Source organism: Ammospiza caudacuta, chromosome 6 (assembly GCF_027887145.1).
Source record: "Ammospiza caudacuta isolate bAmmCau1 chromosome 6, bAmmCau1.pri, whole genome shotgun sequence".
NCBI classification, from domain to species: Eukaryota; Metazoa; Chordata; class Aves; order Passeriformes; family Passerellidae; genus Ammospiza; species Ammospiza caudacuta.
Genome location: NC_080598.1, coordinates 34,119,277 through 34,146,856, shown reverse-complemented (window position 1 = coordinate 34,146,856; position 27,580 = coordinate 34,119,277). Strand labels below are relative to the sequence as shown.

Sequence of the window (27,580 nt, the reverse complement as noted above, 5' to 3'; positions counted from 1 at the left end):
ACTACAGTGATAGTCATTTCATTCCTAAGGCCACGTTGTTTGAGGGTCATCCCCACATACTTTTCCCCAGTGACAAGGAGTGGAAAGGAGACAGCAGGTCCCTGATGCTCCAGCCTGCCGTCCTCTGTCCCCTCGGCCCTCACAGGGCCCGGCTCTACCAAGGCTGGGCAGGAAGGGCTGACGAGAATTCGCGCTATTGCCCTTTTGTGAACCCAGTGTCCTGTGTGCTGTGTATTGGAACCAGTGGGCAGGCAGAGAAGGTCTCATTAAGTGAATTGCGTTAATTAAGTGGAGGATGCTTTCAGCAGCGCTCCGGACAGCCGGAGGCAGCGGCGTATGGGCGCACCTCTCCTCCAGGGCCCCGCCAGGTGCCTCCCCTGCGGCCGGGGCCGGAGAGCGGGGCCGGGTCGCCGAGCGGGCGGCGGGACAGGCGGGGGCGGGTGCCAGGCAGGGTTCACGGCTGGCTGAGGGAACGAGGGCTCCCGGCGGCCTCGCCCGGCTCCCGCTGCCGGCGGGGAAGGCGATGGGAGCCGGGCGGCGCGTGGGGCCGCGGACAGCGCGGGAGGCCCCGAGGGAGCAGCGCCCCCTCGCGGCGCGGCCGGGCGGCGGCGGCTCCGCGTCCTCCCGCTCCCCCAGCCCGCGGGGCGCGCCCGCCCCCGCCCCCCGGCCCCTGCGGAAAGTTGTCCCTGGCCCCGGAGCCACCCGGCTCCCGCCTCCCGCTTCCTGCCCCGCCGCCGCCGATTGGCCCGCCGTGCGCCCAGGAATGCGAGCCATCCCTTTATAGCCGGGCGCGGCGGCCGGCGCCCGCAGAGTCCCGGCAGCGCCGCTACAGCTCCCCGCCGCTGCTCGCCCTCCCGCTCCGGGACAGTCGGGGCCGCCCGCGGATATTGGTCGCCGGTACCCAGAGGCCGGCGCCGACCGCCCGGATCGCTCTTCCCGCAGGTAAGTGCTGAAGCGTCTCCCGTCGCTCTCGCTGTCCCGTCCCAGGGCGGCCGGGGGCACCTGCCCCGTCCCCGCTGCGCAGCTCCCTGCCTGCGGGAGCCTCGCTGGCGCCGGCCGTGGGTGCGACGGCAGCGCGGTGACCTTCCTCGTGTGTGTCCCCAGGCTGGTTCAGAGACCGACCTTTGCCATGGGGCCAGCGAATGCTCTCTGCCTCCTTCTCCTCGTGCTCGGCGGCTCAGAGACCAAGCGCACTGCAGGTAAGGCAGCTCTGTGCTGGTACCGGGGGCAAAAATAAAAAACTTTGGTGCCTGTGTAGGCAGATGAAGTTGTGCTCGGTAGTAAAAAGCTCTCAGTGAACAGAAACGTTTTAATTTGAGCATCAGCTAGTTGGGAACAGGAAACTTCTCTCTGGTGTGGAATTTGTGTAGCCTTCAGAAATGGGAACGCAGTCTCCAGATCTCGAGCATGTAGCTTGTCTACCTCTGCATTGAGCAGAGGGAAGGAGGAACATGATCTAGGAGCTGCCTGAAGAAGGAATGGGGTACTATGCTGCCGTCTTGGTGACATAGAGAAGCTGCTACTGTGTTACTGTCACTCAGCTAGATTATCCAAACTCGCTTTGACATGTCCTAGCATAGGAATATTGCAGACTGGGCTTTGCTGTCTATTTCTGTGCTGCTAGAGTGTAATGAGGTGCCGGAATGGCTGCTACCTTTGTGTGTCAGTCAGCGGGTACCTGGCACTCCTGTGCCGCCGACTGGCTCCTGTACAAGAATGCACATGTAGTGCTGCACAGCAGCTCCTGGTGGGACTGCTGCACCATCAGAGCTACTGTCTTTGCTCTGATGTGAGGCACTGTGCCTTGCACGATGTGCACCAGGAGCCAAAATGTTAAGTAGTCCTGGGAGATTTACACCTACTCAGCCTCTTGTCCTTTTCTCATGGTGCTTATCCTGATCTCTCCCTGCAGAGTCCAGGAATGATGATAACAGCGTCTTCGATCTCTTTGAACTCATTGGCTTCATGAAGAAGGGAGCTGGGCGCCGGGCCCCCGGGGTGTACCTGGTGAAGGGACCAGAATCCTCCAGCCCTGCTTACCGCATTGAAGATGCCAGTCGCATCCCTGCTGTGTCTGACTCAAAGTTCCAAGATTTACTAGATGCCATCCATGCTGAGAAGGGCTTCATTCTCCTGGCCACTCTCCGGCAAGCCAAGAAGAGCAGGGGCACACTGCTCTCTGTGGAACAGAAAGATGGCTCTGGTCATGTCTTCAGTCTAGTATCAAATGGGAAGGCAGGCTCCCTGGACCTGAGCCTTTCTGCTGATGGCAAGCAGCAGTTAGTGTCAGTAGAGGATGTCTTGCTAGCTACAGGACATTGGAAGAATATCACCCTGTTTGTGCAGGAGGACCGAGCTCAGCTCTATGTGGGGTGTGAGAAAATGGAGAATGCTGAGCTGGACATCCCCATCCAGAACATCTTCACTAGGGACCTCGCCAGCAGTGCCAGGCTCCGTATTGCCAAAGGGGGAGTCAATGACAACTTCCAGGTAAGGCTTTCACTTATGTTTTTGCCTAGAATTTTCAGTCATCTGTTTTGAAGGTGCATTACCTACTCAATGAGCCTAAACAGCAACAAAGAACTCTAAATCTGCTAAACTTTACTAATGGAGTTTGAAGGGTAAAGCATTAGAATTGCAGGGATGGAACTTTCTGCAGCAATAAGAAGGCACTGAAGCTTCCAGACAGGTAGTTGCAGCCTCATTGCTTAGCTTCTTCTATGAGATTCAGAAATCCATGGGTTTTTTCCTTCCTGCCTGGACAGTCGCCAAGTCCTTATGCTCAAGGATAAGACCGTTAGGAAGCAGGGCTGGTTCTCATTAAGGAGAATAGAGCAATATGTTTCACTTTTCTGTCTGTCTGTCATGAAATTACTCTGTAAGATCTTGCATGACCTTCAGTCTCTCCAAGTGCAAGTGGTACTTCTTTCCCTTGCAGTTGCTGCAAGTAGCTGTAATTCTTCCTCTGTCCACAGGGTCTGCTGCAGAATGTGCGGTTTGTGTTTGGAACAACTCTGGAAACTATCCTGCGGAACAAAGGCTGCTCCAGCTGTAAGTTTACAATCTTCTGAGTCCAATGACCTATTAAAAATAAGATTTCTCGTTACGTTAGAGAGACAAGTTGAAACAGAACTCAGAAGTATGCTGACATGCAAATCCACATTGCATAAGAAATAAGATTATATTTCTGCAGGCACCCTAATGAATCTGGTGGCAGCTGTTTAGCAGGTGCTAGCCTGGAATGATAAATGCATGTGGTATAAAATGCATTTACTTCATGTCTGGTTTTTTCTCTTAGCCACTAGTGCAATCATTACTTTGGACAACCCCATTAATGGTTCCAGCCCAGCTATCCGCACTAATTACATTGGCCATAAAACAAAGGACGTCCAAGCAGTCTGTGGATTTTCCTGTGATGAACTAACGAATATGTTTGTGGAAATGCAAGGGCTACGGTCCATGGTTACAGCACTTCAAGACAGAGTCCGAAAAGTGGTAAGTGATGGTCAGCTTCATGGTACCTTTCATTAACTAGCACTTAGTGAATTAATTATAACCTGACTTTTGAGAGCCTATGTAAACAGCAAAATATTTACTTTGACATCTCTGAAAAGGCGTATTTCTGTATTAAATCCTAAATATCTTCTTTTTGCTTCTCACCCCCAAGACTGAAGAAAATGAAATCATTGCCAAAGTAGTGCAGATCACTCCTGGAGCATGCATTCATAATGGAGTCTTGCACAAAAATAAAGAGGAGTGGACTATTGACAGCTGCACTGAATGTACTTGCCAGGTAAGATTCCTCATGTTCAAAAATCACCTGAATATAAACTCATAAGATGGAATTAACAGATATTTCTAAACTGCATTGTTTGTTAGAAAGAGTGAATTGTACACAGAACTGAGCATACTAGGAAAGCCTTAGAATTACTCAGTTTATTTCATTCTGCTGGATCTCTGATATAAAGGCAGCTTCCATACCTGGTCTCAACAGCAGTATTCTAGAAAATTATATGAAACTCTGAAATTATATGTATCACTCTGATACAGCCATTAACGGTTTTAGTTCCTTAATTTGGGTAATGCCTGTATTCTTTACATAAGTCCATCAGTAAACTAAAAGTCATTATCAACACAACAAATGTATGGTACTATCAGCTTTTCTAGATCTACGTTCTGTCCTCACTGAACCTCCTGCTGACTTAGTAGAAAAAGACATTCTAGTACTCAGTGAAGGCACTTAAACTTGTGCTTTTATTTATCTAGAAAATGCTTCTAGGTGTGTCCTATTAGCTTTTGCAGATTATAGGGAACAGCAATACCTTTTGTATTTCAGTTTATCTGTTTAAATCCCTGGATCACCTGGAAAGATACTTAACTTTTTTGTTTCACTTCTGCTGAATGTTGTAAACATTCACCAAATGTACAGTTTCAGGATTTCTTTAAATTATTTGCCTGTTCCATTTAAGTATACCTTAGCAAAAGCGTTTTAGGATACCAGTCTACCAAACAGTGGGTTAATAAGTGTGCCACTCTTTAGAAACTAAAAGTCAAGTATTTGTAGATGTGCAATACAAGGCAACTCAAATTCTGTGTCTGCTTCTTGAGCTCACTGTGTCTTTTGTCTTGTAGTCAGGAAATGGTACTGTGACTTTTGCATTTGCCTTGTTCCTACCAACCTGTTTACTCAATGCCAGCTGCAATTGCCTTAATCTAGTAATTTGCTTGGGGAAATTAAAATAGTAATCATGAGAGCATTCTTCTGACCAAGCTGCTACCTTTAAGAGGCAAAACTACAGAGTGCCCTGTAGCTCCTATTGAGATTGGGGGTGGGTGTTCTTACCCTGCCTGTTTGGCTTACAGATCAAAAACCTCATAATTATAAGTTATAGATTGCACAGCACTTGAGCAGAGTCCACTAAACTCATTTTATCTTTATCATATAATCAGCTTAAATCCATATTAACTGAAAAGAATGTTGGCTTCTCATTCTTTTTTCATTTCTTTGAAATCTGACCTTTTACTTTGGGTATAACATAGTAGTCATTTACTTGAGCCAGCATCTGCTAGCTACTACTGATTAAACTGCTACAGAACCAAAATATTTCTGCTTTTGACTAAAAAATAATGGGTGAGAATGGAAACAAGATGAAGTTTGACTGAAAATACCTGGGACTACCCCTTGGGTTGTATTTTAGCTCTAAATACAAGGGTTTCTGCTTTAGGTATGCTACTGAGTCTTAAAGTTCTGCAGAAAAGGTCCCTATTATTTACTCAGACTCCAGACATTGTTTAAATTCTGCTTGGTAACTGTAAACCTCACAATTCATTATAGAACTCTGCCACTATATGCCGGAAAGTGTCCTGTCCTCTCATGCCTTGTTCCAATGCCACCGTGCCTGATGGGGAGTGCTGCCCTCGGTGCTGGCGTAAGTGCTTACTACTTTCAGAGTCCTGTAGCAGTTGTTCACCTCTAACTAGACCCATGCTGCTCTGCAGTATACCAGAACTGGATATCCAAGGGGAACCTTGTGCTTCTGAAGTAGGTTAATCTGATGTGTCTTTGAGGCTGATCACTTTCATCATACATGTTCAAATGTTTCCTACAATATGCAACATACTGAAATGTTTGAGTTCATGTCCTTACACAAAGAAGGAAGATGAATGTGGCTTCTGAGGACAGTGGTGTCCTTTTTTGCAGAGAGAGGGGTGGGAGAAAAAGTATGGAAAGGCATCTACCTGGAGTCTTACTCAGAGCTGTAACTCTCTGCAGCTAGCGACTACGCAGACGATGGATGGTCTCCTTGGTCTGAATGGACCTCGTGTTCTGTGACCTGTGGTAATGGGATTCAGCAGAGAGGCCGATCCTGTGACAGTCTCAACAACCGCTGTGAAGGCTCCTCTGTGCAGACTAGGACTTGCCACCTTCAGGAGTGTGATAAGAGATGTAAGTACTTAATCTACTCATGCTGGTAGTAAAACAGAAGCTGCTTTTATTGGCAGAATGTTAAAAGCAAGGATTACCATTTAGCTCTGCCACTGGCATGGATCCTTGGCTTCTAGCTTTAAGGACTTGTTAATATAAGGTGGAGGGGAGCAGATAGTTAATGCAGTAAACAGGCATGTTTGGGCACTGCTCCTGGGATGAAACATGATGCCAGTTTAGGTATGAAATTTCCCTAGTTGCAAAACTTGATCTGTGACAGTCAGCAGGCTATCCATTACACATGGAGTCTTTAGTCCTGGTACTGGCTATGTTCTAGGTGCTATACAGCTGAAGTCTTCAGAAATTATGAGTAACAGAAATCTCTCTTGTAGTTAAACAGGATGGTGGCTGGAGTCACTGGTCGCCATGGTCATCATGTTCTGTCACTTGTGGCACGGGCATCATTACTAGAATTCGTCTTTGCAACTCTCCAGTACCACAGCTGAATGGCAAACCGTGTGAGGGTGAAGCAAGAGAAAACAAAGCCTGCCAGAAAGATCCTTGCCCAAGTAAGTGTGTCCTAGTGGTAACTAGTAATTGGTAGCTTAGTGAACATCCTGAGTAGTTACTAAGTAAGCTTGTTCTAATATTCTTCTCACTTTAAAATTAGAGGTGTGCTATATGAAACCTCACAGGTTAGTTTCAGATGAAACTATTTTTATGCCTCTTCCATGGAGTCCATTCTGTCATTTGTGTCAGAACAATGTCTGACCTGCTCTCCCTATAAAAGTAAAGTCCTCAGTCAGGTAGAAACTCATTGTAGTAATGAATTTAGAGCAATACATGTTTTCTATCTTCTTCTCCCTTTAGTTAATGGCAACTGGGGACCATGGTCTCCATGGGATGCTTGCACAGTGACATGTGGAGGAGGACTTCAGAGGCGAAGCCGTCTCTGCAATAATCCCGAGCCTCAGTATGGTGGGAAGACTTGTGTAGGTGAAGCTAGAGGGACTCAGGTCTGCAACAAACAGGACTGTCCAATTGGTGAGCATCCATTTGCCCATAAACATCTGAACATTGTTGATAATCTTGAAAATACCACTGTAAGGTCTGCAAACCTCAAGTGCTAGAGTTTTAGAACAGTATATCAGCTAAATACAGTTCTGTAGCAGCATGGTAAAGTGTCCTTTATCATAACATCTCCTTGCTTGTTTCACAGATGGGTGTCTGTCTAATCCCTGCTTTGCGGGGGCTACGTGCACCAGTGCCCCTGATGGTTCCTGGAAGTGTGGTGCCTGTCCTGCTGGCTACCATGGTGATGGCATTCACTGCCAAGACATTGATGAGGTAAGAAGACTGTAGTTTTCTCCTTGAAAGGGAACGAAAGAAAATGGAAAGGGAGGACAGAATCACTGTTTCATAATGCTAACTGTTGTTCTTCTTTATCTCAAACTCAATTTCAGTGCAAAGAGGTTCCTGATGCCTGCTTTGTGTTCAATGGAGTGCACAGGTGTGAGAATACTGAGCCTGGGTACAACTGTCTGCCTTGCCCACCACGTTTCACGGGAACACAGCCATTTGGTCGCAGTGTTGAGGATGCCATGAGTAACAAACAGGTATTGTCAATTTGAGACTTGTTCTGGGTTATGAAATCTCACAAAGTTTCTAAAAAACAGAAAACACCTATATGTTCTAGGCAAAAAAGACTTGGAGCATTTAATAAAACACCATCTTCTGTGGTTCAGAACAGAAGAAGCATTGATCAATTTATTTTGAAGATCAAAATTAGTTTTAAATATCATTATCCTCCTCAGCCATGCAGGGTTCAGAGGTTACACATAATTTTAAGAGTAACTCAGGAGTATTCACTAATGATACAAAAGTATGTGCCTCATATCTTAGTGCTTGGCTCCATTTGATAATACATAAGGTTTGAACAAGAAAAATAATTAGTACTAAGACTGGTACTGGAGTTGAGGACTGGAAGAAAGCCATGTATGAGGCTTTTTTTTGCCTGATTGATTAGGATGTATTTGAATCTTTGGGGGAAAAGTGAGGGATAAAACAATGTTTTCAGTCAGTTTAAGCTCTGTGTGGTCTTCTAGGTCTGCAAGCCACGTAATCCATGCACAGATGGAACACATGACTGCAACAAGAATGCCAAATGCAATTACCTTGGCCACTTTAGTGACCCCATGTATCGCTGTGAATGTAAACCAGGCTATGCTGGCAATGGCATCATTTGTGGAGAAGATACAGATTTGGATGGATGGCCAAATGAGAACCTGGTTTGTGTTGCCAATGCTACTTATCACTGTAAAAAGGTAAGTTTATCCTCTTTTACCATCTGCCATTCTAACAGCCTAAGCTGTTAAACTATTCTCTCTGCTGATAACCTAGGGATAGAGGAGGTGTAGGGATGCCATTGTCAAGGCATTGCTGGGAGATTCTTGCTGTTAGTGTATTGCTTTATATATTCTTGTGATATGGGAAAAAAATGAAGCCTTATTGTTGTAAATGTTCTAGGAAGATTCTAATTTAGGCCATACCTATATCACCTTTGTTCTGATAGCAATCTCCAAGGGAAGAGCAGCAGGGTAAGATTGTCAAAAACAGCCCAATCTTTATTTTTAAAATTACTTATCACTGTAATGACTAGCTTAAATTGAGAAAATTACAGTAAGGTTACTCCTACCTGACTGAGGTGTTACAATTTTGCCTAATTATTAGATTTTACCTGCTCAAATCCATATTGTAATAGTACCAGGAGTGAACATCTCTCTGTGTACTTCTTTCTTTGTAGGATAACTGCCCTAATCTGCCTAACTCAGGGCAGGAAGACTATGATAAGGATGGGATTGGTGATGCCTGTGACAGTGATGATGATGATGATGGCATTCCTGATGACCGGGTAAGAAACAGAAAAGAACAGCCTTTGAGAATGTGGTTTTCCCACTCCCCTTCCCAAAGCTGGGGTCTAGCTTCTAACCTTAATCTTAAGAGAGGACCATAGGAAATTGCTGGCACTGACAGCTATCCTAGAAACCTTAGATGTGCATAACTGTGCAGACAAACTTTCTGCAGCTGTTTGAGCTTTGGAAGTGAATTTTCATTTTTCAATCAGCCATTCATACACTCGTGCCAGCAACAGGATGTTTTGAGATAGCAGCATCTGAGTTTTAACTGTTTCCCCACCTTTTATTTCTTCTTTCATATAGCAGTACAAGCATAAGCAGAATCTGGTTAAAGTTTTAATTTGATTAATTTTAAAACTTGGCTTTTCTCATTTTTGCAGGACAACTGTCCATTCATCTATAACCCACAGCAGTATGACTATGACAGGGATGATGTTGGTGACCGCTGTGACAACTGTCCCTACAATCACAACCCTGACCAAACTGACACTGACAACAATGGAGAAGGAGATGCATGTGCCATAGATATTGATGGAGATGGTAGGTGGCCTCTGATCACTCCTTTAGATGGTTTTCTAATCAGCCATAAATCAAATGAACACAATATAATCCTGATTTCCTACCAAATTTCATCCCTGGACGCACTAAAGTTCCCTTGTGGTGGTTTCAGGACATGAAGGCTACTGAAGGAACAGTTAGGGCTAATGGAAATTCACTTTGGAATATATAGATTTTGGCACAGTTCAATTCTAGCCATACTCTCACAAGGCAATAGGAGCAGAAGTCTGTGACAGAGCTAGTGATGAGTCATGTTTCAAAGCTTTCAAATGCTGCTCAAAATGCTTGAAAAATGTATCAAGAAATGTGTGGTGGCTTTATACAGTCCTTTGCAGCATTTAGATGTCTGATTTTCATTCATGAACTTTTTCAGGGGTGCTTAATGAAAGGGACAACTGCCAGTATGTCTACAATGTAGACCAGAGGGATACAGACTTGGATGGTGTTGGAGATCAGTGTGATAACTGTCCACTGGAACACAACCCTGACCAGGTAAGGGATTTGAATTATAAGTAGAGGACTAGTGTGCTAGAAAATACAGCATGTTGTGTGTTGTAGAAAACATTTGAACAGGTTACACCTGAAATTTGACGTGTCACAAATCAACTCTTACTGCTTTCCAATTTGGTGTCTTTATCAAATAACATGCCCTCAGAGTCTGAACAGCTGCTAGGTATTTTCTGAAAAGTATCTGTAGTGAAGATCTGTGAGACTGGTGCATGTGCTTGTCACCTAAACATTTCTTAGGTATGTCAGTTCTGGTGATCCTCACAGTGAGAATATGAAATACTTTGGGAGCATTGTGTAAAATGTGTGTAGTGGAACTACTCTCTTCATAGCCTGTAGTGCTGTGTTCACTTAGACACAAAGCTGCTCTTTAAACTTTGTCCCTAAACTTGAAGCCAACTACATTTCAGAAGATAACTTTTCTAGCAGTAAGTAGAAGGCAGCACAAGTTGCTTTTCTCTAAGAAAAAGGCGTATTCTGACACTTGTGAAATTCACCTTCATAAAAATCCAGGGGGATCCAGACTCTCAGACAACTTACTGATTCAAAAACTGAAGGCAGAAGTAGATTAAGCCTGTGGCATCCTGTCAGTTAAAAGACTAAGTTTAATAGCTTCAGGGACACAACTGGAATGTTTGAAGGGTTAGAAAAGCAGTTGCAAATCAGTGGAATGTAGTGTAGTGTGGCCATGTAGCCCAAAAGCAGTGTTACTTGAAGGATTTAAACAGATAATATAAAATGTCTTAGTCTATTGTCTCTTGCTTTACTATTTCCCCACTTGAGGGAGGGAATTGCTTGAAGATCCTTTGAAGCAGCTGCTTTCAGGAGGATCCTTTCTCTTGTGACTTTGAAATTTTTAGACTCTAATAGCTTTCCAAACACTATTCTAATCAAGTTCTAGAAGTGGAGATATTGGATTTCCAGTGCCAGAATTTGTAACTAATCCAACAGTCTATGGTATGCCTTCTGTCTACACCAGGGTCACCCACCTGTGCTCACAAGACTACTAGGCTAAATGTGAGGCAACCTCAGGGATGACGGGATTGTTTTTCTTAGTTCAGGAGCTGATCATGCAAATGACTGGCTAAAACATGTGATCAGCAATCACACTAGTTAGTTAATGCAATCTGTCACCATCATAGGAACAATTGTCTTGACTGATGAATCAGGGGGCATGAAGAGCATTTATGATAGAGAAAATTGAGCTGTGGTTTAGAGGATGTAACACTAAGCATTGGTAGACTGTTTTAATGTTACAGTCTCTACTGACTAAGTACAGAGTAGTGCAACCCTGGATTGGCCTTTGAAACCACATTGCTGCCAGGGAAGGTAGGAGATAAAGCACCCTGCATCCAGTATGGTAGACTAGTGACAGAGGAGACATGTGGCAAAGGCACAAGATAGCTGATGATCACACTGCTTTCTGATGCTGTGAATTCAAATTGAAACCAGAACAAGACTAAAGTAGCACAAAACCAGTTAGCACAGGCAGTTTTAAGTGTGTATTAATCCATCCACTATATCCATCTTAGCTCTTGATAAAGCAAGCAGAAATCCTGATTAATTCCATGTATTAAAACTCCTATTTTAGAGACCCCTATCTCAGCCTTCTTTAAGTGGCCTTTTAAAATGTTTTGGTTTTTCTCTCCTCTGATAGGAAGACACTGATTCTGACCGCATAGGTGATCAATGTGACAACAACCAGGACATAGATGAAGATGGTCATCAAAATAACCTTGATAACTGCCCCTATGTGCCCAATGCCAATCAAGCTGACCACGACAAGGATGGAAAAGGTGATGCCTGTGACCATGATGATGACAATGATGGTATCCCTGATGACAAAGACAACTGCAGACTGGTTGCCAACCCAGATCAAGCTGATTCTGATGGTAAGAGCCAGTATCATAATGACATTTTAAGAGTTTTTTTCAATAGTTTGATGGTATTTTTTTCACACTGTTTAATGTTGGACAAAACTAAGTAACAAAAAACCAGAATGTCTGTGCCAGAAAAAAACCCCAGAATGTTGTTATAGTGCTTCTCAGGAGTAAAGATCAATGTAAAAGTGACCACTATCCAACTTACTCCTAAGTCACTATCAGGCTGGAGTGAAAAGGCATTTATACAGTCACTGCTGTGGCTTCTGTCCTGTGTCTGCCAAGTACCTGGGCAGTCAGAGATCTGCAAGTCAGACTTCAACTCCAAGCTATATGACTCAGAAACAAACACTGGTGGTAATAAAACAGTAAAATTACTTTTATCCTACAGGTGATGGACGTGGAGATGCTTGCAAAGATGACTTTGACCAGGACAGTGTGCCAGACATTGATGATATCTGCCCTGAAAATGTGGAAATTAGCGAGACCGATTTCCGAAAATTTCAGATGATTCCCCTGGATCCCAAAGGAACATCCCAAAATGATCCAAACTGGGTTGTTCGTCACCAGGGTAAAGAACTGGTTCAGACAGTCAACTGTGACCCTGGCCTTGCAGTCGGTAAGGGGAAAAAGTTAACAGGCACTGTTGTTTGGGATGGTTTGATTTTTTTGTTTGTTTGTTTGTTAGTGAGGGTGAGGAGTGGTTTTGTTGTTTTTTAGTCAGGGTGGGGGAGAGGAGGAGGACCTAAGTAACTATTAAGGAGTTATTTAAGAATTCTAAAAAAGTAGCTCCTAAAACTTTATTCTTTGATGTCCCCATAGGTTTTGATGAATTCAATGCTGTGGACTTCAGTGGTACCTTCTTTATCAATACAGAAAGGGATGATGATTATGCTGGCTTTGTATTTGGCTACCAATCTAGCAGTCGTTTCTATGTTGTCATGTGGAAGCAGATCACCCAGTCTTACTGGGACTCCACCCCAACCAAAGCTCAAGGCTATTCAGGTCTCTCCATCAAAGTTGTGAATTCCACCACTGGTCCAGGAGAACACCTTCGTAATGCTCTGTGGCACACAGGAAACACTCCTGGCCAGGTAAGAGTGGCACTTACTACATGCTGAAATACTCTTAACTTGATAACATGAGCACTTCAGTGTAATAACATACTCTTCTGCATAAGGCAGGCTGTTCTTCCAGAAAATTAGACACTTAGAGGAGGCCTGCACATGCTGATCGTGTAGACTTCTTGCCAAATATCAATAACTTCATAATTTTTCCTAATCAAGTAAAATATTATATACAATTAACACGATTGCTTGCTACAGACAGGCTTCCCAGGAGCAGTGAATCAATTGTTAGTGGAATAGTCGTAGCTTTCCATTTACATATTTTAAAAGTAAATTTAAATGCAGTTGATTTCTATTATTTCTATCTCTAGGCTACTACAGAGCCTAATGACTTATTTGCAGCCTTTAATAATAAGACACCTTCATGTCAAAATAATTGCTTTGTTATCTCTGGCCTTTGGTTGATAAAAAACATTCTTTCACAGGTGAGAACTTTGTGGCATGATCCTCGTCACATAGGCTGGAAAGACTTCACTGCATACAGATGGCGACTTAGCCATAGACCAAAGACCGGCTACATCAGGTGAGTATCATCCTTTTATCTGAATTAAATATCACAGGAAAAGTGGATGCCTGTGAAAATAAGCCTCACAGGACCTTGTCAAAGATGGCTGAGCTGTTGTCTCTTTGTAGGGTTGTAATGTATGAAGGGAAGAAAATCATGGCAGACTCAGGACCAATCTACGATAAAACCTATGCTGGTGGTCGGCTAGGATTATTTGTCTTCTCTCAAGAAATGGTGTTCTTCTCAGACCTTAAATATGAATGCAGAGGTAAGGATGACATTGCATTTAAGAGATCCTATATAAATGAATTGGTTCAAGAACATAAGACATAAGAGCCAAGAGGGAAAGTTGAACTGTGATCTTTTGTGGTTCTGGTTCAAATGAGTTCTGCAGGCAGGAATAGGGCACCTTGATAAACTCTTCACAGTTAAAATTTTAAATATATAAAATCTAAGTATATTTCTTTGTGTTATTTCAAAGTATCAGAAATTCATGTTGAGTTCCAGAAATTAAATACATTTTGACTCTTCTTTGAAGTGCTGATTTGAATGAATGAGCACATCTGACAAAATCTAAGGTAGAAGTGCAATATATTGACTTAAGCAAGTAAAAAGCTGATTTTCTTAAAAGCCAGCAAAGTAGAAGGTTGTCCATATATTGCAGTCTTGAAGTTTAGTGGAGGTAAGTGTATACAACTACTATCAGCTGTCTTAGTCTTCTGAAATAGTCACTTTATTATGTAATAGTTACATAGATTAGATTATGAAGTCTAACTCAAGGAAGTACCTAATTGAAAGTACTTTCAGTTTTCTCTACAAATCTCTCTGGGCATTAATGACTAGGATATAATCATGCATAATACACAGAAATATTTAAACATACATTTTCCTTTTTTCACAGATTCGTAATCACAAGATTGTTGGATTCAGAGACTATTTAAAAATGCTGGTAATTGCACCTTTTGAAACGTTTAGCCTTACAAATCCTGGGACCATTATATTATTCCTTCCTTTCTTCTTTCTGCATAAATGTGGACTCGAAACACATGACCTGCCTCAAGAGAATGCTTTTGAGAGAATGAAAGTGAGAACATACTTGGTATCTGACCTCTGCTGAAGTGGAAGGAAACAAACGTGTCTTGCAAATCAGAATTGTCGTCACTGAACAAGCACACTTCTTTCAGTAGGAAAGACATTTGTTTGCTGTTTATCACAGTGCAGTGTCACTGCCTCTCTAACTGGAGGTCCCATGGAGTAGCATTTTGTAAAAGAACATCTTTGGATGTGCTGTGGACTACTTAAACTGAAGACCTTTCATTGTGTGGGGAAGAGGGAGTTTGGGTGGGAGGGGGAACTCTAGGTCTTTCTTTATGGGGTAGAGAATTTTTTAAGGAGGGCTGTGCTACTTTGGTTTACATCCATTTAACTTGGAGAAATTGTTTTCTATGTCATACCTTTCAGATAAAACATAGCCTTGCGCTGGTTTTGGTGAGCTAGATCAGCTCCTGAACTACACAGGACAAAACAGATATCCTAAAACTGATTTTTATTATGGCAGGAGGGAAAGAGGATAAAAAACTGGTACACTGGATCACACCAGCTTTGGGGGAATTGGGATTTATGATTAGATTCTGTTTTTGCCTGATCTAGATGCTGGCCTTGCTTATCTTCAAATGTGTTCTTTCAGATATGGTGCCAGAAAGCACCACCATCTCAGCTAGCACTGTGCTGTCCTTCAGGAAACCAGCACATGCTTCACTTTTTATGGTTAAAGAGGCACAAAAATAATGTAATGAAAACATTCCTTTTCTACATGCCATAGATGTTTTAAACCCCTCGCTTCTTTAGAGGGGAGGAAAAGGGGCCTGTAGATAAAATTGTAAAATATTTATTTTTGCCTATTCTTGATGTTATAATGACTGAGGGATTATTGATAATAACAACAAGAAATGCGTCAAGACTATCCACCTAATCATTGTTACAAGTCTTCATGACTGTAAGATTGTAAATACAGATTATTTATTGTCTCTGTTCTATACTGAAACTAGAGAGGGTTTAGTTGAGAAAAAAAAGTCTTGTCTGGAGCAGATAGTGGTGATGTATTTGTTACAAAGAGCAATTTTCCCATAAAGTCTTTCAGACACAAGGAAGAGTGAGGGTGTGGGCAATGGGATGTTTGTTTTTCTCAGTCGGAGCTCAATGTTGGCTTTTCCTTTCTTTGTGCAAGGCAGTTGGTAACCTGTCAGGCAACTGTTCTGCAGTGCTAAAATTCAAATCCTTTTAGATAGCAGCAGTTTCTGTCCCATCTATAGCACTAGGGATGAGGGAATGCCATTCACCCTCCTAATGTTCTCTAGTGCTGGGAAATGTCTGTGATCATTTACCTCTGCTCAGTGGGCCTAACCCAGAGGCAGGAGAGCTGCCCTGAGGGGGCTGCAGCAGGAGGCGTGAGGACAGCCCTCACTAACCCTGTAACAGCCTCTTTGGGCCTCTGCATGCTCAGTTTGGAACTAGTGACATGTGGCTACAAAAGAAGGAATTCATCACAGACTAGACAATTTCAGGAGCTTCTTGCAAAAGAGGGAGAGGCCTTGATGTACATTAAAAGACTGTTTTCCCCAACAGAAGGGGCAGCATCCTTATACCTATAATATTTCCTTGTCTTTTGAAAAAACAAAAAGAAATGAACATGGTGAAAGTTTTACGTACAAATATTACCTCATTGTTGTGTGACTGAGAAAAACCTTTGGAGCAAGCAGAGTTCAAATGTCTAACAAACTTTAAAGCTACTGTAGTACTAAAAAGTTAATGCTGTACATAGTAAAAATTTCTTTGCAGAAAATGTATTCCCAGAAAGGAAATGGCATTGGAAAAAAAAAGTCAAATACAATTTCTGATGTTGTATTATATTTTTTCCTGTCATCTTGTATACCATTGCTTGTATTTTTATAAATTATTTTTCTCATTGCCCTTGTAATAGTTAATCACATAATTGTGTAGATAGGCTATTTAAATAATTTATCATGAAATGCTACCTGTAGAGTTAGTATTTCTATTTTTATAAAAAGTTTGCACACTGAAGATTTTTTTGCTTCCCTCCTCCCAGTGTTTTTGCTAGCATAATTTTCTAAGAACATGCTTTTTTTGTAAACATTTTTAACCATTTTTCCATTCTAAAGTTGTGTAAGTTGTACAATAAAGCTTCTTACATACAAAGAACAATAAACCACCAAGGACATTTATATTTATACCTTTGTGCTCTGGTTTCATTAATGTTTTGTAATGCATCTCTGGATCACCGATGTATTATTTGTGTCAAATTTGGCTTCCATGCAAGATTTTCTCTGCACTCTATATTACAGCTATGCTGAGGGAGTGCACCTGAGCTGTTACCCTGTGTGTAACCTCTGGCCCACCTGCAGGCAGTGCTCCAGTCACACAAGGGCATCTGGCACCTTGGATTCTGAAGGCTTCACTTTAAGACTTCCAAGCCATGCTGCCCTTGAGGCAGGCAGGAGGCAGAACAGTCTTTGAGTGACTGCACTCATGCCCAGCCAGGCCTGCCCCCTTCCACATGAAAAGAGGCAGCATTTTGGCTATTTGCAGGGGCTGGTGCAGCCACCTCACAACTGAAACTGCTAGTGTGACCAAAGAGCTGATGCCAGGGCACCCAATCAGCTTCTAGGACATGCTGCTAAAACTAAGAATGGTCAAGATTGGCTCCTCGATCTCTGCTTGCCGCAGCAGCTTGTTTTGTGCACCCCTTAGCAAAGGCAGGTGCTGTAACAGGAGTACCCACATGAGAAGTGTAGTAAGGGCATCCTGCAGGTGTAAAAAATTAATCTTTACATTTTCTTATCCTGAGGATGAAGACTCCTGTTCTATGTCACTACTCTTTTGAGGGCAGTCCTGTATATTTGAATTTTTTCCCACTGAAAATGAGGAGAACAAAGAACTCCTGGCCTCTTAGGAAGGGCCAGGAATTTCTGTTCTCATCAGTTACAGGACTGTCTGCTTGACTTCCCTGGAATGAGATGGGGTAGTGGGAGTGCACTGTCAGTGTAACCCATCTGATTACCTGGACTACCATTTGTCCTGCAGGTTTGGTCTCTTAACTCTTCTGGCCTCCAAAAAAACCTAAGACGTTTCCAACCTGGAGAAATCCCTTCATTTACTTGCAGGAAGAAGGAGATACCTTAAAACCAACAGTTTTCTGAGCATGTATCTCTGTCTGGACACATCTATATATGAATATATGTAGGTCTAACCAAAAGTTTGTAACAGAGAACTGCTGCTGCTTTGAGGAAGGCAGCCTTGGCAGCCCATTCCAATGATCTTGTCTGAGCCATGCCAAACTTTCATGCTAATTTAATGCATGTATTTTTTGATAGCTTTTCTTGTTATTAGAATAAAAAAGGCAAGCCATATGCTTTGTGTTAACCCATAGCCTAAGTCCACCCACTTGTTGCTTGGTGGGTGTGAATACAGTAGGACACAAAAAAAGCTATAGTTGAGATAAGTTAGGCCTTTACTTGCCCAAAGAAACTACTATACAAGAACTAAACACAAGAACATGGCAGGTGGCCACATTTCACAGGGCAGAGAACCCTGTGGGAAATTTGCTGTCCCCAACCTCCCATCAGTGGAACTTGTAAGTGTACCAACCAATGCATGCCACTTCTAGAATTACTTGGTGTTGGCCAACTATTTCTGCATAAGTAATCTTTTAATTTCTTGCTATTGTAGAGAACATAATGTTCTCCTTCCACAACATGGTCTTCTCAGAGCCCATGCAAATTCAGTTTTAAAGTGGTCATTTCCATTGAACATATAATCAACAGGAGTAGTAGTTTAACCAGCAGGTATTCATAAGCTATGGAGATAAAGACTGAGATAAGTGTAGAAAGATCTGCATCTTAATGACAATAGTGCATTTTTTACTGATATTGGTATGTTTTTTGCAGGGAAGTCCACAGTAAGCAGTAGATTTTCAACATAAATTCATTTTGGAAAGGACTGTTGAGATTGCAGAAGTAAGCATCTTAAAGTATCCACAAAGGAAGTTCTCGTTCTTATTTCTCACCTTTTCCGAAGAGAAAAAACTGGTGCACAAAGTTGTATGAATATTTAAGCAGAGTTACGACAAGAGGGTGAGAACTCATTTTAAAAAGTGCTTGGCAAGCAGAAGTCTTAAAGAAAAATCTTCCACAGGACATCCATAAAATTAGACAAGTATCATAGAGAAACTTGAATTTTCAAATGTAAACAAATCCCAGGAAGCCCAGACATCATTTGTCTTTTATTTCTCACCTGCTTTCAAAGTGAAGAACTGCTACCCTAGACAAAACATACAAGGCTAAACTGAGAGCTGCAGAGACTCTGTGTCCTTGTCCCTTGATGGCTCTGCTCACAAAATGTGTATGGAGAGGCCATTTTATTGTTATTGTAAAATTAGGGTAGAATGCCTCTGGCAGTGCCCTTCCCACCAAAACTATGCATACCAAATACACAAAGCAAACAATAAAAAACAATGGCACAGATCAGTATTTCCAAAAGAAAACAGCAGATTTTTAGGGGAAAAATGTTCTGAACACAGAATACCTGTCTGCAAAGCACTTTAACACTCTGCAAGTTACTGCACACTCCAGAATATTCCAGTTTACTGGGGTTTTTTAAGCATAAGAGGTATTGCAGATTCAATTGCAAGCAGTGAACTATTTCACATAGACATAGGGAGCCTTTTATTCCAACTACTGCATCTGGATTCTAGCCAATCCCTCAATGAAACGTATAATTGGATAAATGTAGGTTATGGCATTAGTAGTATTCAGCTGCCTCTATTCTATTTGAAAAGGAAACAGTTTTTCTGACCTTTAAATCTCACTACAAATAAAGGAGCAATTATTTCTCAATAAGCAAGCACATCTGTTGAAAATTAAATTAAATTAAAGAAAAAATCAATTACTATTTTTCCTTACTTTCAGAAACCCTCCTAACTTGTCAGCTTCCTGAGTATCTGCCAAACCACCTTGTCTTATGTCTGTTCTTCACATGGTGAGACTCCCAGAGGTGAGGCTCTCTCTTCATAAGTGGGGGAGGAAGCATGCTTGGAAGTGAAAACTCTCATGTAAAAAGCAAGAGAGATGGGATCTTTTTAAAAACTGTGCTTAGAAAGCCTTTTTAAGAAGCATAACCAAAAGGTGGACTCTCATATTATTTGCTGAAATTTTATCCAGCAAATATGGGGTTTTAATAAAATATAAAAATTCTCTTCAGTAGTCATTGAAATCACAGAAACTGAGTTGCAAACAACGGCCTCTCACTTATCCATCCCTGATATGAAGATAAAAAGACACCCTTTCAGCACTTGAATTCACTGGCATACTTTTTCACATTTCTAGACTAGTCCTTGTTATTCTGATGACATGTTCAAGCAGCCCTTTCCTCTCTGATCTGTGCAGCAGATAATTTTTGCACAGTCTGTTTTCCCTCTGTGCTCAGCATGCCCGCTGGCTCTGCAGGAGCTCTGCTGGGGAAGTGAGAAGGAAAGCATGCACCACAGCTCCACTAAGCAGACACCAGCCCACGTGTCTTGGAAAAGGGCATTAGGCCCAGCATTTTTGTGGGGCGTTTTCCTCTTTTTTTTTATGACAAAACTGAAATTTTTTCACCCCTTGGTAGAACTACTTTAATTTAAACTTGAATTCTGGACATAAAAGAATAATTTCACTCATTTTATTGTTGTCCAGATTCACGAAACTGTTTTACTTTTTTTTTTAATCAGGATATATATTTTGTCACTACTCTTTGAAATGAAAATTCCTCAACCACTCTAAGTCTGCACAATAACTGTAAAGCTGGAGTGAACTTCTGACACCGTTACAGTACACTGAAATCAGCGCTGTAATCCTTTAAAATATCCCACTCAAATGCAAAGTATATTTTCTATATTACATATTCAATTAATACATACAATTTATACATACATATATATATATATAAATATACATACATAATGTAAATGAAATTGATTGAACCGCCTTAATTTTCCACTTTCAGAAGAAAAAAAAAGATGCAGTTTGCCATTTAGGAGAGCAAACCATGACAGCATCAAAACATACCCACTGAAGAAAATCAGTATCAACAGTTGAGCATGGCCACCACAAACACCAGCACTGCATGTGTGTCACTGAGGGGTCTCAGTGACAAAGACAGAATGATTTGGTCCTGTATTGCTCAGCAATTAGATGAATCACACCAGGATCTTTTCTTCGTGGCTGTGTTGCCTTCACCAATTAAGTTTTTGGAACAAAGCATCCATCTGTGCTGTAAAATCACTGTGTGAAAAAAGATAAGGAGAGCAAACAGCATAAATTTACATGTACACGTGAAACTTCTTGCTCCTCAAACACCTCAAAGCCCAAAAAATTAGAAGGATAACTTTAAAAATCAGTGTCCTGTGCTCTGCTATGTTTTGGATTAAAGGAGCTAGAGAGGACATTAAAGAAGTTAGTTACCAGAATTTTTTGCCAAATACAACTTATGTTGAATGAAGCTATGTATTTCAAAAAACCTGATTCTAAATCCCAAGTTAGGCTGCAAAAGAAAATTAATTTAAATATCTTAATCATCACTGCTGCATCACTCCCTGAGGAGAAGCTGCCACATTCCATTGCAGCTGGAATTCAAGTGGCGGCCCCAATGGAGGGGTTATTGCAGGTCACAACACAGAGTCACTGGAAAAACAAAGAAAAACCCATGGATCCTCTTGGGCTCAACTTTCTTTTTACTCTGGTATTGGTGATGTTTTAGCAAATGACCTTGTCACTATATTTCATATAATATCTCTGTTATTGTCTACCTCTCACCAGTACCATATTTTTCCAAATAATTTTTTTTCCAACAGTTTTACTTAAAACAGAATACAAAAAGAAAGGAGGGGTTGAATTGATACTTCACCTGTAACATCAAGCAAGAAATAAAATATTCCAAAAAAACCTTTTCATATAATGCAGTAGAAACCAAGCACAGATAAATCTTAGGTCACTAATCTTTTATAGTCTCTGATCTTCGGGTACTGACCCAACACACCTCTGGAATAGCAAGCCATGAGTGCTAGGTCCCTCTGGCTTGGAGTGACTTCAACTGGTGCAGGGTGCTCAGCGCTTCCCACCACTAAAAGTTAGGTTACAGACCTCCTGTTGGAATACACATTTCAAGCCAATATCCATCCAAACTGCTTACCCCTGAAATACCAGATGCAAATAAAAAGATGTGTGGCTTCAGGAATGTTGTAGATCTTTGTTAGCAACAGTTACCCTTCCTTAAGGGTGCTAGCAAAAGCTCTTTTATAGCAGCAAGAGATTCAAGATAAGAAAATAAAAAAAGAAAATAAGGAATTATTTTGTATTTTTATTAATGTTCTCTAGATATTATACATACAATCTTTAAACAGAATTTAGATTTCTTCGGAAACTGCCCAAGCACTTGAAACACTGTTTTTGAGAAGGTCTTTATAAAACACAAGTTCCATGTGAAAATAACTGGACTATGGAAAGATTAGAGCCAGCAGACAGTTCTGAATGAATATCATACAGGTACAGAAAATACTCTTAAAAACACTTGTCAGTATCGCTTTAATTATATTTATGCTAAAAAAATTATGACAGAGGCTTAGTATTTTTATGGTAAGAAATACATGCAGGTGAGATTTGAAAAGTTCCATGAAATGTGCTTACAGCAATCCTATGCAGAATATCCACCATGCAAAGGTTTGTTATTGCTGTTGGAGAACAAGTAAAAATATCAGAAAGTAAAAAAAGAAATAGCAAAGGCTTGTTGCAAATATTATGTTCCATTCAGATTTTTAACTGAAAGCAAATTGATTACATACTGATCTCTGTTATATCCACACAATTACAGCTTCCCCAGAAGTGTGCATCCAATCCTACTGGCAAGTCTGTAAATTGGATTAAAATCTGGGCCAATACGTGCATTTATTTAAACATTCATATTAGATCAAGTAAACCCTATGCAATAACAGCCCATGTATAGTTAATGTACTATCCATACATCTTTTTGTGGTGAATGTTAAAGGACTATAGGTATAGGATCTGAGAAACAATTTGTCCTTTTAGGTCAAGAAGTCACACGAGAGCTTGTCAATGGGAAAATCTGTTGAGTCTTCTTTGCTAGAGTATCTCTCCCCACCCAAAAAACTTTTAAAAATTAACCATGTTTTTTTAATAATGTTTTCTTATACTGACATTGGAGCACATGAAATGGGAAACCGACCATCAGCTGAGTAAATAAGCCAAAAATCAGGAAAAAATACTAGTTAAAGACTAGACAATCAAAAACCTGTAATGAATCGTTAGTATTCTCTCAAACCCAAACCAGCTGCATTACCCTTCCCCCATCACTACACGGTTTCACAACCCAGTAGCTGCCGGGGCAAACTTCTGACTGCCTCCACTTTTACTGCCTCCAAGCCTTCACCGGGGGGCTGCATCCTTCTTCATTTAACTGCATTTCTTAACTCGAAGACATGAATGTTTGCTGTGTGGTTAGCAGTTTTCCCAGACAAGAATCAGGCAGACCTGAGCAGACTAGTGCTGATCTTCTGATCCAGCAGAGCACTTGTGCAATTCCAGCCTTCAGGCAAACCAGGGGTCCAGCCAACAGACAGCCCCGGGGCAAAAAACTCAGTAATGGGATGCTTCACTGAGTCAGAACTCTGACTCAGACAGGCTACAAGCTCCAGCAAACTGCAGTGAGATAACATAAGACATGATTTAGCTAACTTTATGAAAAAGCTAGACTCTGTGTGTGTGTGAAGAAAAATGAAATTATTATATACATTTCACACCCTCTCTAATAAAGCCCCATCAGTAAATACAAGTTTTGGTTGGTTTTTTGGTTTTGTTTTTATTTTTTAACAAACACATATATGTCTTATCACACACACAGCTACACAATATCTGTGTACATTTCTTTATAAGACAGAACACTCCCAGGAAATTTAATGAAATGCAAGAGTTTGTTTTGAAACCAAAATGCAACAATATATTACAATGACAATAATAATTATATCTAAAGAAAAAAAATCAACTCATGGAACATTTTCAATTATAATAATTTATTCCCATCAGGTTGCTTGGTATGATACTGTATCAGTGCAATATCACTGACAGAGATTTAGCTACACTTTCAGAAAACAGTTGTGCAGAGAAGCGTATAGTCACTCTCCCCTCAAATTTCAATGTTCATATGATCTGAAAAAGAGAAAAGGAAAGGGTGATGAGCTGCTGTAACAACAACATTATTTTCAAGAGCAAAATATAAAAATGGTTCATTCTACTTAAAACTTAATATATCCCTCAAAGTAGAGCTGGAAATAACAATTTACTGGCTCATGCAACTGTGAGAAATAACAGCCTTTTCATATCTGCACGTGGGCATGTCTAGATTCTGTTTACCTCAGTAAACATCATCTATGCTTACATACATACGAGCTGAGTATAGATTAGTGCTTCTTTCAAGAAGTAGGCATCACTTATCTTTGAAGGCACATGAGAGTTTCCTTCATATATATACATGTATATGCATTATGCTAATAATTACACTTTCCTGAAAATATATATAATTTAATGTATTAAAGTAAATCTATATCACAGACTACAGTACCTTAAGGAATGCAAAACTGAAATTGTGCTACACCAGTTTCACACTATTTTATTTGCTTAGCCAGCACAACAAAGAATTTAAACTGTATGTACAGTGGGCAAAAAAATCAAACTACTTACAGAAGATTATGCATACATATTTAAATGTCCTTTAGAATAAAGAAAATAACAAAATGCAACTATGCAAATATCTCTTACAAATTAAAATAACACCTGACACTTCTCATACCTTCATCTGCAGATGTATTTGCCTTAAACTGGATTGCACTGGGATCTCTCTTTCTCAATACAATTAGCACATTTAATCACGTCTGAACTAACAAGCAAATTGTCTACAGAATACGTTAAGCAAGTTTACAAATTCAATAAATAACACACCCTTTGGCCTATGTCCAGAACCAATTGCTTCAGACAGAACTGAGTCACCTTTGTAGGAAACAAATTAATTAGCTTAAGTAAAAAATGAAAAAAAAAAAAAAACAGGGACTGAAAATTCAGAATACTTCTTCCCCTCTCAAAAAAAGAATTTGTATGCAAAAACATCATAAAACCAGGATGCTTATTAACCATACAGATTTGAACTCTACAGGATTAAACATTACTCATCATCTGTTTCAGTCTCTAGTGAAAACAGGTAATCGAAATACCCCATTACAGGGTATTTCAGAGTATGACACACATGATTTTGACTCAAAGATATTAAATTATTATGTGATAAATGTTAACACATTCACCTTGTAGACTTCTACAATGAGATGTCCCATATGGAAATCCACTTAATATTGAAAATCTCCTTCCTCTCTTGTGCAATAAAATTACCTCACAGTGACTATAGTTACCTGCTCACTTCACTACCCAATGGTCACAGTGCATGGTGCTTTCCTTGATTTAACACATTCCCTCTTAAAACGCACTCATAATGGGAGCTGGTAGTTGGGGCTGAGTCACACTTGGGTCTGGCCATGCTACCTCTCTTTGGACTAAAGGAGAATTTTAACTCAAGGGGAGGCACCAAGTTACTGAGTTTTCCTCACTGTTGGCTGCCAAAGAGGCCTGGTGGTGCAGTGTGTAATCATGGCACTCCTGCATGAGACCAGGCTGCCCCTGCAGAGGTGATCTCTGTGGTGCTCCCCATGAGCACCGCTGCCACCCTGCTCTCCTCCGGGCAGAGCACTCTCTGCCCTTGCCTGCTCCTCTCGTGCCTGCATCTACATGAAGAGCAAAGACAGCTTGTGAAGGTAGCTGATAAATAACCTGCCAGGAAAAAAAAGCCAAACCAAAACCACCCAACCTTTTCTACGGGTACTATTTCTATTTTCTTAATGTAGAAGCAGCACTTAAATCTCCTAAGGGGAAAGTAGCGCAGGTAAGTACGAATATCAACTTTGTCCGGCAGTGTAAAATCAGCAATACCAAGACTCCTGCATTCTGACAGGCAGAATCACTTTGAAAAATATTAAAATTCCCATCATTGTAGAAAGATTAAGTACAAACAATCAAAGAAAGTGTTGTGATTACAATTATGAAATTAACATAGTAGAGGGATATTAGAATGTTCTTCTTAATTACTGATGTTTGTGAAAAAACAGTTTCTTTAAATCCAGAACAGATAACCAGTGTAACAAAGACCAATCAATAAACATAGCAAAATGTATTGATTTCTAGTAAGATGAGATTCTAGCACTAGAATCACAAATTTCATACTGTCAAAACTTTTATGAAAAAAATAAAATGTTTATCTGCATAAAATCTGGCTTATTTGAACACTGGGCCTTCCAGGAAGAGAATTAGTCCTAGGTTAAAAATCTAAATATAGATTTAGATTACAATATCACTATGTAATTACATATGAGTAAAGAACATAGAAAAACAAGAGACATTTCCACAATTGTTTTATAATACCAGACAGAGAGTTGGTTTTTTTTTGTTTTTTTTTTTGCTGGTTAAAGTCTATTCTTTCTTTTCCCAAACTAAAAGTAATTGTTCAGTATTATTAATTTTGTTATCTTATGTGTGTAAATTTGAACTCCCTAAAAGCAGTTTATTATCTTTCATACAGCCAGGTCATGTTTGTTTCTATATGACCAAGTTTACCTTATTAAAAACTTTCATGAACCACTTGGATTTTCGTGTGGATTTTTGTACCAGCTACTGTGAGAATATTTGCTCTCCACAGAACAATGAACATGACTTTCTACTACCAAAAAGGTAATCCATATGTGTTTTCAACACTGTTTTCCAGCTGACAGAATTAATCAACATCAGTGATATATTTCATAAAAATCCTAGTCAATTATTTCAGGGTAAGAATTTTAATAAACATTCTGTTATTTTGTGCGTATTACTTTTGGCACAGTTTTATGTTTTCTAAAAGAACATTCTTGTCCCACCGTAATAATCAGTGTGTATTGGTGCATACCTTTGGTGAGAACCTGCTTAGGTTTTTTCATTATAATCAAAAGCCTATTCTAAAGGGTTGTTAAGAGTCTCACCTCCTTTGGTTTGCAGTGGTATGCTGAGAATGTCAGCCTCTGTGCATGGCTCATTGTTCCTGCTGATGCAATATAATGGTTCACCCAAGAAAGAAGGTTTCTTCAATCTTTTTGTGTTGAGTGCTCTTGACATAAAGTAACCTTCAGTAATACTCTTATCTTCCATCTTCTGTAAACCTTCTAGGTCATCAGGTTCCTCTGTTTGGGCCAGTGAATCCTTTGATAAGTGACTACCAGCCAATGCTTTGCTGGTATAGTAGCCAGGGATTTTGCTCTCTGCATTAACACATAAGCTTTTGTCTTCGAGTCCAGCCTTTTCCTGAGCCATTAACATCCCTACAATATGGTCTTCAACTAACATTTTGGAAAGACTAGATGTGGAGTGAAGAGTGGAGTCTTGACTTGTGTAACAAGGGGGACTTAATCCAAAAGAAAGAGATTCCTGAGACTGTGGCATGGTAACGTTACTTATTGTTCTCTGAGGCTGCATACATTCTTCCAGAAGGGTCTTAAGCTGCTCTTCAGAGAGGCTCATTTGTTCTTCAGTCTGAAAAAAAAAAGGCGAGAATTTCTTCTGTCAAAATATAATTAATGAAAAGCAGTGCCATAAAACAGCTTGAGAGATACACTGGCAGAATCCTTAAACAAATATCAATGTCTTTCAATTCAAACTGAATTAAATATACATTTCCATAATCACAAAATTTATGCAGCATCCTCAGTAGGTTCTAGATAGATTCTGTGATGAAAGTTAGGAAAGAAGCCTGATGTCCACAAGGCACTGAGAGGCCTTTGATTTTGCATAGTCTTCCATGAGATCTGACTGGTTTTTAATTACCAGAGCATGCACTTTTTCATATTTATTGGTTTGCTATAAATACCTACAGACACACACACACAGACACTCTAAGATTTTAGTTTTTGAAAGCAAAATAGCACATTCCTAAAGTACTGTTGGGGCAATGCAGCTGGGGTTAGAAATGGT

At 40.7% G+C, this 27,580-nt stretch overlaps 2 protein-coding genes across 2 annotated transcripts in view; one reads left to right on the top strand and one right to left on the bottom strand.

Moving 5' to 3' along the window:
- Positions 1–827: 827 nt before the first annotated feature.
- Positions 828–16,666, top strand: THBS1 (thrombospondin 1). Its single transcript, XM_058806338.1, has 22 exons — positions 828–942; positions 1,105–1,199; positions 1,913–2,490; positions 2,976–3,051; positions 3,299–3,495; positions 3,668–3,793; positions 5,336–5,429; positions 5,774–5,947; positions 6,319–6,495; positions 6,797–6,970; positions 7,146–7,273; positions 7,390–7,542; positions 8,032–8,250; positions 8,730–8,837; positions 9,222–9,381; positions 9,773–9,891; positions 11,564–11,798; positions 12,178–12,405; positions 12,609–12,880; positions 13,339–13,436; positions 13,547–13,686; positions 14,320–16,666. Exons 2-22 carry the CDS (start codon positions 1,130–1,132, stop codon positions 14,325–14,327), a joined length of 3,534 nt encoding a protein of 1,177 aa, XP_058662321.1. The 5' UTR covers positions 828–942; positions 1,105–1,129; the 3' UTR covers positions 14,328–16,666.
- A 6,711-nt stretch (positions 16,667–23,377) lies between these two features.
- The window catches only part of FSIP1 (fibrous sheath interacting protein 1), a 66,916-nt gene continuing 62,713 nt past the window's right edge, over positions 23,378–27,580 (bottom strand). Inside the window, exons 11-12 of the mRNA XM_058807543.1 lie at positions 26,596–27,142; positions 23,378–23,692 (exon numbers count right to left, since the gene is read on the bottom strand). Coding sequence (XP_058663526.1) covers positions 23,670–23,692; positions 26,596–27,142 — 570 coding nt within the window. The 3' untranslated portion in view covers positions 23,378–23,669. The remainder of the gene's footprint in view (positions 23,693–26,595; positions 27,143–27,580) is intronic.